Here is a 10515-nt window from a genome sequence, read left to right on the forward strand (position 1 = left end):
TCATCATGGAATGGGAAATACCATCATAGAATGGGAATTACCACCATGGGAATGGGAATTACCATCATAGAATGGGAATTACCACCATGGGAATGGAATTACCACCATGGAAATGGGAATTGCCACCATGGGAATGGGAATTAGCACCATGGGAGTGGGAATTGCCACCATGGAAATGGGAACTGCCACCATGGAATGGGAATTATCACCATGGGAATGGGAATTATCACCATGGAATGGGAAATGTCACCATGGGAACAGGAATTACCACCATGGGAATGGGAATTACCATCATAGAATGGAAATTATCACCATGGGAGCGGGAATTACCACCATGGAAATGGGAATTGCCACCATGGGAATGGGAATTGCCACCATGGAAATGGGAATTGCCACCATGGGAATGGGAATTAGCACCATGGGAATGGGAATTACCACCATGGGAGTGGGAATTATCACCATGGGAATGGGAATTGCCACCATGGAATGGGAATTGCCACCATGGGAATGGAATTGCCACCATGGGAATGGGAATTGCCATCATAGAATGGGAATTATCACCATGGGAGCGGGAATTACCACCATGGAATGGGAATTGCCATCATAGAATGGGAATTATCACCATGGGAATGGGAATTACCACCATGGAAATGGGAATTGCCACCATGGGAATGGGAATTATCACCATGGGAATGGGAATTGCCATCATAGAATGGGAATTATCACCATGGGAATGGGAATTGCCACCATGGGAATGGGAATTATCACCATGGAATGGAATTGCCACCATGGGAATGGAATTGCCACCATGGGAATTACCACCATGGAAATGGGAATTGCCACCATGGGAATGGGAATTATCACCATGGAATGGAATTGCCACCATGGGAATGGAATTGCCACCATGGGAATTGCCACCATGGCAATGGGAATCATCACCATGGGAATGGGAATTACCATCACAGAATGGGAATGACATCACTCACAGGGCTGTTCCTCCAGAAACCCCACAAAATGAGCCATTCCCATCGATCTGCCAGTGAAGCAGAAAGACTCCAGGCTCTGGAGTCAGCTTAAAGCTGATGCCAATAATTTATATCAGAGAAAAGAGCAAACTGCAGCAATTGCTTTTAAAACAAGCTGCCTTCCCCTGCAAGTACAGAGCAGGGTGAAAAGCCTCAAGGACAACGAGGGTGGCACTGTTCAATAAACCATGAGGCACCATCTGGTAGCTCTCACTCTGCTGGAACGTGGGACATCACCTCTGCTCGGGGTGGGAACACCAAGGGATCAGAACTGTGAGTTCCAGGATGCAAAGAGTGAGGGATCTCCATGCTCAGCTCAGCTCAGCTCCAGAACACAGAACAGATTTCACCTCTTTAGCAGCCTCTCTCTAAAAACAGAGCCATGATCTCATGCTCTCCCAGACCATGCAGCACAAAGTTCCCTGTGCCTGGATGGAGCTGATGTCACTTTCTCAGGTTTTTGATGATGCTCATGTCACAAGATACAGAGAAGCAGAGCTTTAAAAATGAATTCTGTATCAAGCAAGAACCCAACTGACCACCCTAAAAAATCAGTCTGATTACAGGGTGTCATGGTTTTGCATGGGAGACATTTACCCACCTTTTTATCATAAAGTATCAAAGGAATGGGTCTCTGATCAGTAAAAAAGTGAATTACACTAAAACCACAATGAACCAAAAATCTTGAGGTAGAACCTTTGGGGCTCTGCTTGGCTGGGAAGAGGTAGAGAAAGAGCAGCACTTAGAGCTGAAAATTCAGGTTTTATTTACAAGAACCTTAGAATAACTGACTGGTTCTTACCTTATAGTAATTCCAAACTTTTTAAAGCAACAGAAAATATGACTTCCAGCTGTGTTATCTCCTTTCCAAAAATACACCTGCCTTTTTCTTTTCTTTTTTTTTTTTTTTTTAAGCTAAATGTCCCAAATTCACAAGAGAAGAACGTGTCAGAAGCAAAAATGACAATTTGTATGTGGGTCAAGTGAATGCACAGCTCAAAGCACCAAGCACTGATCTACAAAGGGCTCTGAATGCTGCAGATGACAAAAGGAGCCACTAAAAGCTTGTCTTGTTCTCCCCAGAGCTCTCAAAGGATGTTTTGTATCAGCCTGTGTGTATAAAATCAGAGGGTGGAGCAGATGGTGGTGACTGATTCAAAGCAGAATTTCTATTTTAACCAGCCATGCTACCAAAAATATATTTTCACTGTTGTTTTGTTTAAAGTTTTACACTGAGAAACAACTTTCTGTCCCCAAGATTCCATTCCCAAGCTCTTTTGTCCTGTGAAAAGATGCTGCTCTGGCTTTTAATCAATTTATTTAGCACACAGAGCAGTTCTCTAAGTGCTCTCTAGGCTACATCAAAATTAGATTTAAAGCTGTGACACAATCAGGAGTTTTAACACACATTTACAACCTGGATTTTCTGGAAGTTTCTGCCAGGTTTCCCAAGCTTACCGTGGCTGTGACTTTATCCCAGTCTGTCACAAAAGCACGGAATCCTTCCCCAAAGAGCATCCCAGCTGTCCTGTGGCAAGCAGACAGCAAAGCAAGCAGGAGAGAAAGGGAATTCAATGCATTGATCCATTTTAAACCAGGCTTTCAGATTGCATTAAAGTTGTTCATCTTCTTCAGAACGAGTCAAAGGGAAGGGCTCACCTCGGAATTGGAATGTGAACATGGAAAATATATTTATAACCATCTGAAAATATATTTACAACCACCTGAAAATAAATTTATAACCATCTGAAAATATATTTATAATCATGTGAAAATAAATTTATAACCATCTGAAAATAAATTTATAATAATCTGAAAATATATTTACAACCATCTGAAAATATATTTATAATCATCTGAAAATATATTTATAACCATCTGAAAACATATTTATAATCATCTGATGCCTACACCTGAGCTGGGATTAAGTCCAGAAAAGCACCTGGCCCTAAGATGGTATCAATTTACTTTAATGCATTATTTGTGTTGAACTGGATGTATTGAAAGCTCTTTTTGTTCAAAATCTCAAAGGACCTAAAATGAACCAATTCCAAAGCTGAACAGCCAGCCTTGAGGAGCCAAACTGCATGACAGCTTTGTGATGGATGTTCTGGAAGAACTGTGGGGTTCTCGGAGTTACTGAGCTCCAGGACTGGAGGGAAAGGCTTGAAATAATCTGTTAGAAAAATTGTATCACTCTAAATGTCTCTGGTTGCTATTTCAGGTGACAATGTAGCGGGACGAGCACCAGAGGTCACACAACGCTGGAATTCCTCAGAGGAACAAACCCCAGGGTCTCCCAGGTGTGGGGACACACTTGGAGAAGCTCCAGAGGAACAAACCCCAGGATCTCCCACATGTGGGAGAAGCACCAGGCTGAAATTCCTCAGAGGAACAAACCCCAGGTCCTCCCACAGGCTGGGAGAGAGAAACTGCATCAGAGGAACAAAGCCCAGGTCCTCCCACACACTTGGAGCAGCTCCAGAGGAACAAACCCCAGGTTCTCCAACACATGGGGACACACTTGGAGAAGCACCAGGCTGAAATTCCTCAGAGGAACAAACCCCAAGTTCTCCCACATGTGGGAGAGGCACCAGGCTGAAATTCCTTAGATGAACAAACCCCAGGTTCTCCCATGTGCTGGGACACACGTGGAGCAGCTGCTGAGGAACAAACCCCAGGTTCTCCCAGATGTGGAGCAGCTCCAGAGGAACAAAGCCCAGGTTCTCCCACATGCAGAGCAGCTCCAAAGGAGCAAACCCCAGGTTCTACCAAACTGGGAGAAGCTCCAGAGGAACAAACCCCAGGTTCTCACACATGTGAGGACACACTTGGAGAAACACCAGAGGAACAAACCCCAGGTTTTCCCACATGTGGGAAAAGCACCAGGCTGGAATTCCTCAGAGCAACAAACCCCAGGTTCTCCCATGTGCTGGGACACACTTGGAGAAGCTCCAGAAGAACAAACCTCAGGTTCTCCCACACACACAGAGAGCAGCTCCAGAGGAACAAACCCCAGGTTTCCCCACACGTAGAGCAGCTCCAAAGGAGCAAACCCCAGGTTCTACTACACTTGGAGAAGCTCCAGAGGAACAAATCCCAGGTTCTCCCATGTGCTGGGACACACTTGGAGAAGCTCTAGAAGAACAAACCTCAGGTTCTCCCCCACACACACGGAGCAGCTCCAGAGGAACCAACCCCAGGTTTCCCCCCAACACATGGAGCAGCTCCAGAAGAACCAACCCCAGGTTTCCCCCCACGTGGAGCAGCTCCAAAGGAGCAAACCCCAGGTTCTCCCACACACGTGGAGCACCTCCAGAAGAACAAACCCCAGGTTTCCCCCACACGTGGAGCAGCTCCAGAGGAACCAACCCCAGGTCCTCCCCCCCACACACAGAGCACCCGCAGCCCTCTGTGCCCCACCTGAGGGACTCGAGCACGGTCTGGCGGTGCTCGGCGGCCTTGAGGCGGATCTGCTCGCGGATGATGTCGGCGTTCTCGCGCTCGGCCTTGGCGCGCGCCCGCGCCTCCGCCTCCACCCGCAGCATCTCGTTCTTGTGCCGCAGCTCCATCTCCCTCTCCACGGTAGCTTGGGGGAAAAATAAACAGCAGAGAGGTTGAATTTTGGCCTGGGAGAAGGAAAACCCCGGGGAAGTTGCTGTGCACTGGAAGGAAGAGAAGCAAAACGGTCCCAAAGGGGATTTTGGAAGCGCTGCTGCTCCCTTCACCAAAATTCCATGGAATTGTGGTGAAGGGAGAATGAATGAGAAATTCAGGAGTGAAATAACCCAACCCTACAGGGTTTCACCACTGGGATGTGTTATTCAGGCTACACTTCCCTCACTGGAGGAGGTCACATCTGTGCTTGGAGCAAACCACCTTCCCATCCCATTCAGTTAATTAACATTACCATTTCTTAACATTTCTGAGACCTGCACCCCAGTGGAGTTGTGCAAACCCAGGAATTCTGGCAATTCTCAACAACAAAAAGAAGCTAAGCAAGTTTCACACCACAACTTTTTTATTTTCTGCAGGAAACTGAATGGAGATGAGGTGACACAGATTCAACCAGTCCTCCCAGAAGATGTTTTGTTTCTCTTCCCTTCTCAAGTATGAAATCAGAATTTCAGGTATGAAATAAGAATTCCAGTATGAAATCAGAATTTCAGGAGATGCTGACAGTTCACTGAGAAATCCAGGAGTGGCAGGGCAGATGCTTAGGAGTGCAGTCCTTTCTAAAACTAACCTTGGGAGCAATTGGTAATTTTAGCACTCCTGGGATTTACCTGTTTTTGCCAATCTGCCATCAAACCCAGCAAGGACACAAAGATCAGCACAAGGACTCCACAATGCCCTCACACCCTCAGCAGCTGAACCAAACACTCACCTCGCCTCATGGCCTCCTGCTTCTGCACAGATTCCTCCTGTTTCCTCAGATTCTCCTCATTAGCAAGTTGCTGCAGGGAGAGATGACAGCAGAAGAGATGTTGATGTTGTAATGACTCCATCAAGTGTGAATTCAAGTGCTACTGATGCCTCAGGTTTTGGCTTTTCTATTTTCCAGATTCTGTGCTGATGCCTCAGGTTTTGGCTTTTCTATTTTTCAGGTTCTGAGCTGCTTTAGTGGGTCTGGGTTTCATATTATGGGATGGTGAGCTCTGTGCACAGAGCAGGGACACAAAACAATTCCTGCTCCAGCTGGGGACCAAGGACAAATGATCCAAATCTCAGCCCAGGAGCACAAACAACATGGGCTGGAGAGAGAAAAACAAGGATGGGACTGCAGGGGCTAAAGCTGGAATTGGACACTCCAAGATGCAAATGGAGCAGAACTTATAATTTTGTGACTGATCATCCAGTTTTTGGGACCATTTTTGGTTCATCCTGGGACCATTTTGGTTCATTTTGGGTGCAGCCCTGGCTGGGCTCTTGTGCTGCCCAAGTTGGATCCATTGAGGAGAAACTTCCCTGCTTTATTCTTTAAATCTGTCTGGTCTGTTCTAGGATAGCCTTCACAAATATTTCCAAGAAGCTGCTGCTCAGCTTGAAGTGTGTTTTCCTCTCCCCATCTCCCAGATTTCTCCTCCTAATGCCCAAGCCTTGATGTGCAGTGCTGCTGCAGAGCAGATAACAGAGATAAACTGTGCCCAGCAGGACAGGGCACAGCTCCAGAGCATCTCTGGGATTTCAGAGGACTCCCAGCCCATTCCCAGCTGGGTCAGAGCAGGAACCCACCCTACCTGCTGCCTCATCTGCTCGTCGTAGCGCTGCCGCGCCAGCTTGTCCTGGTACTGGGCTCTCTTCAAAAAACAAAACAAAATAACACAGATTAGGCAGTTAAAAAACAGCCTGCTCTTCAGGGAAATGAGGTTCAGGAGGGAAAAAAAGCAAATAAAATGGGGAAATCCATACAAATAAAAAGTTATCCTGGATTTGAATGTGAACGGGGGAAAATATCCTCAGTCAGCACTAAGAACTTCTCTGTGCTGAGGAGTCTCTACAGTCTGGCTTCATTTTAGGGTATCACAGATGCCAAAATAAAAAGCAAAGGTTTCTTGGCCCACAAAAGGAGATTTCAGTAGGGAAAATAAGGCTTTCATGTTCTAAACCACATTATCTGGACTGGTGACTACAAGCAATAGAACTGTCAGGATGTGCTGCTGGTTTTGATGAAGATTTACTTGTTCCTCATTAATTGCCCTTATCAATCACTGGAACTCCAAATAAACCCAAATCATCTCCACTGAACTGGAAGGGGGCTGAGGATCCACATGAGGATCCACATGTCAGGGGGTGACACCATTCTCTATTCCAAACACAGCAGAACAGCAAAACACCATGGAATAAACCAAGTCTATTTTGGTTATTTACCAAGAATATTTGAGTTTGCTGTGACCTCAAATGATGCCCTGTGAGCAGCAGGAGGTGCAGAACCAACCCCTGAGTGTGCAGCTGCTTCCTGGGCCAGCCCTGCTCAAAGTCCAAACTCTGCCAGGCTAAAAGCACCACGTGCCACATAAACAATTCTAGCAAACTCCCCAAGCTGGAGAATCCATTAGAATTAATCAATTCCTTCATCTCCTGTGCTCTCAGAGGAAGAAATCCCCATAATTTAGGGAATTTTTAACGTTAAGGCCGGCCTTTGTTTTCCCTGTTTCAGGATTATTGCCACATCAGCCACTCAAGCTAAAACGAACCAGGGAGCACCAACACTGCTCACAACAACTCAGATTTGCATCACTTCTCCTCTTAAGATATTTTTTCCTGTTTAATTCAGAAGAAATAGAATACTTAAGACTGAAATCCAAATAACTTCAGAGCCATTTCACTGTCCAGGCTAACATAAACAGTTGATAAAGCAGCATTTCTCAACATTTCCCTGAAAGGCTCTTTAGGAAAACCCCAAAAAACACAAAATGAGAAGAAACTGCTGCCACCAATTCCTCTGGATGCTCAAGAACTTGGGAACAAAAGCCCAAGAGGATTAAAAATCCAGCTCAACATCACAAATCCAGGACACAACAGGGACTCAGCCTGTGAACCTCCTCTCCCCATAAAGGGATAATTAATAAAGGGATAATGAAAGGGATAATGAAAGGGATAATTAATGCATCATTGCCTTTTCCCCCTCATTCCCTTACTGCTTGATGCTGTTTGGTTTCTTCATTGAGTGTTTTCCTTCTCTCCTCTGCCTGCACCCGGATCTGTTCATTCTTCAGCTGTTCTATGGCAGCCTCGTACTCCTGGGGCAGAACCAGAATTTCATCATCAGAAATTCACAGATCATCTGTACAGAAATTTAATAATCAGAAATTCACAGATCATCTGTACAGAAATTTCATCACCAGAAATTCACAGATCATCTGTACAGAAATTTAATAATCAGAAATTCACAGATCATCTGTACAGAAATTTCATCACCAGAAATTCAAAATCACATTCCAAGAAATCCCTCTGTATTTAGAGGGGTACCTTTAAAAGATGACCACTGACACAAGAAAGTTAAAATATGATAGTAAATATAAATAATTAAAATAAATATGAATAATAAGCTATTATAATAATAATTATTAAAAATTATACTATAATATTATAATTAAAATGATACTATGATATTCATAGCAGTGATATTCAAAGCCACAAAAAATGTGTCAAAATTGGCCAAATTAGCTGAGATTCACATTCCAGAATTACTTTTTTTTTTTCCTCCTAAAAGCAAATAACTACAATTTCCTGAAGCTGACCAGAAAGACAAACTGATCATCCTCTGCAAAGGAAAGATTTTAACTTTTGTCCCTCCCAAAGCTGGCAGCTGCCTGAGGAGTTCCAAGGTGAGGAATCCCAACCCACCTTGAGTTTGGTTTGCTGCTCCAGCTGCAGGGTCTGCTCCTGCATCTGGGCCAGGCTCAGAGCATCCTTGGCATGGCCTGGAGGGGAACAGACACAGGGCAGGGCTCAGGCTTTAGATTTTCTATTTTCCAGATTCTGTACTGATATCTCAGGTTTTAGCTTTGCTGTTTTCCAGATTCTGTTTTCCGCATTTTCTATTTTCCAGATTCGGGTTTTGGCTTTTCTATTTTTCAGATTCTGTGCTGATGCCTAAGGCTTTAGATTTTATATTTTCCAGATTCTGTGCTGATATCTCAGGTTCTGGCTTTTCTATTTTCCAGATTCTGAACAGGTATCTCAGGTTCTAACAGTTCTGTTTTCCAGATTCTGTGTTAATGCCTCAGGTTTTAGATTTTGGATTTTCCAGATTCTGTGTTAATGCCTCAGGTTTTAGATTTTCTATTTTCCAGATTCTGTGCTGATGCCTCAGGTTCCGGCTTTTCTATTTCTCAGATTCTGTACAAATATCTCAGATTTTGGCTTTTCTATTTTCAAGATTCTGTGCTGATGCCTCAGGTTTTAGATTTTCTGTTTTTCACATTCTGTGCTGCTTTAGTGGGTCTGGGTTCACATTATGGGATGCTGAGCTCTGTGCACAGAGCAGGGAGACAAAACAATTCCTGCTCCTGCTGGGGACCAAGGACAAATGATCCCAATCTCACCCCAGGAGCACAAACAACGTGGGCTGGAGAGAGAAAAACAAGGATGGGACTGCATGGGCTAAAGCTGGAATTGGACACTCCAAGGTGCAAGTGGAGCAGAACTTATAATTTTGTGACTGATCATCCATTTTTGGGACCATTTTGGTTCATCCTGGGTTCATTTTGGGACCATTTTGGTTCATTCTGGGACCATTTTGGTTCATTTTGGGTGCAGCCCTGGCTGGGCTCTTGTGCTGCCCAAGGTGGATCCATGGAGGAGAAACTTTTCATAAATCCCTGCTTTATTCTGTAACTCTGTTCTGGCTCAGCCTTCACAGGGCTTCACAGTGAGAGCACAGAAACTGCTGCCACCAATTCCTCTGGATGCTCAAGAACTTGGGAACAAAAGCCCAAGAGGATTAAAAATCCAGCTCAACATCACAAAGCCAGGACACAATGGGGGCTCAGCCTGTAAACACCCCCAGAGCCCTTTTCTCCAAAAAGTAATAATTAATTAACGGGATAACGAAAGGGACAGTTAATGCATCATTGCCTTTTCTGTAAGGGAAGGGATATTCTTTCTTATAACTACAGAAGCATAATTTTATGAAATTTTTTTTGCTTAATGTTTGTGTATTGTAGTTTTACACCAATCTAAGCTTCTTCCAAGGCTGTCGATTAAATCCTTGAGTGTCTGTGGGAGTTTCTATTTGTCTGATTCCCCACACACCCTCTGTGCTCTTTGCTCCAGAGTGGAATAACCCCTCAATCCCTCTTTCTTTAAAGAAAAGTATCCTCCATAGCACAATTTCTATTTGAACATTTTTTATAACCTAAAATATGTTTTGCACACTACTAAAGAGAATTAACACAGCATTACTTTCTAACACAACACATATAACATTCATTTGAATATTTGCGAATACCCAATCATAAAACACACGCATTTTTCACACAGACCCCTTTCCCCCACCCCACCGAGCCCTCCCGCCCGTCCCTTCACACACGGGACGCGTCCAACTCCCGCGCCGCCTTGGCCGCGCGCTCCAGGCCCGTGGGGTCGAAGTTGCTCCATTTGTCCTTGGGCGTCTGACGGTCCCCGGCGCCTCCACCAGCACCGCCACCAGCAGCGGGGCCGGGCGGCAGCGAGAGGCCGCTGCCGGTGCCCGGAGGAGCCGCGTCCCCGCCGCCGCCCGGGGCGGCGCCGCGGTTGAGCCCGAACAGCCACGACATGAGAGAGGCGGCGGCGGCGGCGGCTGCACGCGGAGGACGCGCCGCGGTCACTGCGCATGCGCGGCGAGGCGGGCCGGATTCCCATTGGGCAGGCGGAGAGCCGCGCCGCGCGGTGATTGGTGGAGGGGAGCCGCGTGTGGGGTTTGATTGGTGGGAAGAGGCGGGAGGGGCGGGAGAGGAGGGTGGAGGGACGGAGAGCCAGGAGGGACAAATGGGGCGGGCGGCGC

The 10515-nt window shown here is 45.8% G+C and overlaps 1 protein-coding gene across 1 annotated transcript in view; it reads right to left on the bottom strand.

Moving 5' to 3' along the window:
• Positions 1 to 10342, bottom strand: part of LOC129129708 (ATPase family AAA domain-containing protein 3) — a 30772-nt gene extending 20430 nt beyond the window's left edge. Inside the window, exons 1-7 of the mRNA XM_054647717.2 lie at positions 10063 to 10342; positions 8376 to 8452; positions 7667 to 7768; positions 6266 to 6325; positions 5413 to 5482; positions 4449 to 4614; positions 2484 to 2553 (exon numbers count right to left, since the gene is read on the bottom strand). Of these exons, the coding sequence (XP_054503692.2) occupies positions 2484 to 2553; positions 4449 to 4614; positions 5413 to 5482; positions 6266 to 6325; positions 7667 to 7768; positions 8376 to 8452; positions 10063 to 10288 (771 nt within the window). The 5' untranslated portion in view covers positions 10289 to 10342. The remainder of the gene's footprint in view (positions 1 to 2483; positions 2554 to 4448; positions 4615 to 5412; positions 5483 to 6265; positions 6326 to 7666; positions 7769 to 8375; positions 8453 to 10062) is intronic.
• Positions 10343 to 10515: the final 173 nt, after the last annotated feature.

This window comes from Agelaius phoeniceus, chromosome 24 (assembly GCF_051311805.1).
Source record: "Agelaius phoeniceus isolate bAgePho1 chromosome 24, bAgePho1.hap1, whole genome shotgun sequence".
NCBI classification, from domain to species: domain Eukaryota; kingdom Metazoa; phylum Chordata; class Aves; order Passeriformes; family Icteridae; genus Agelaius; species Agelaius phoeniceus.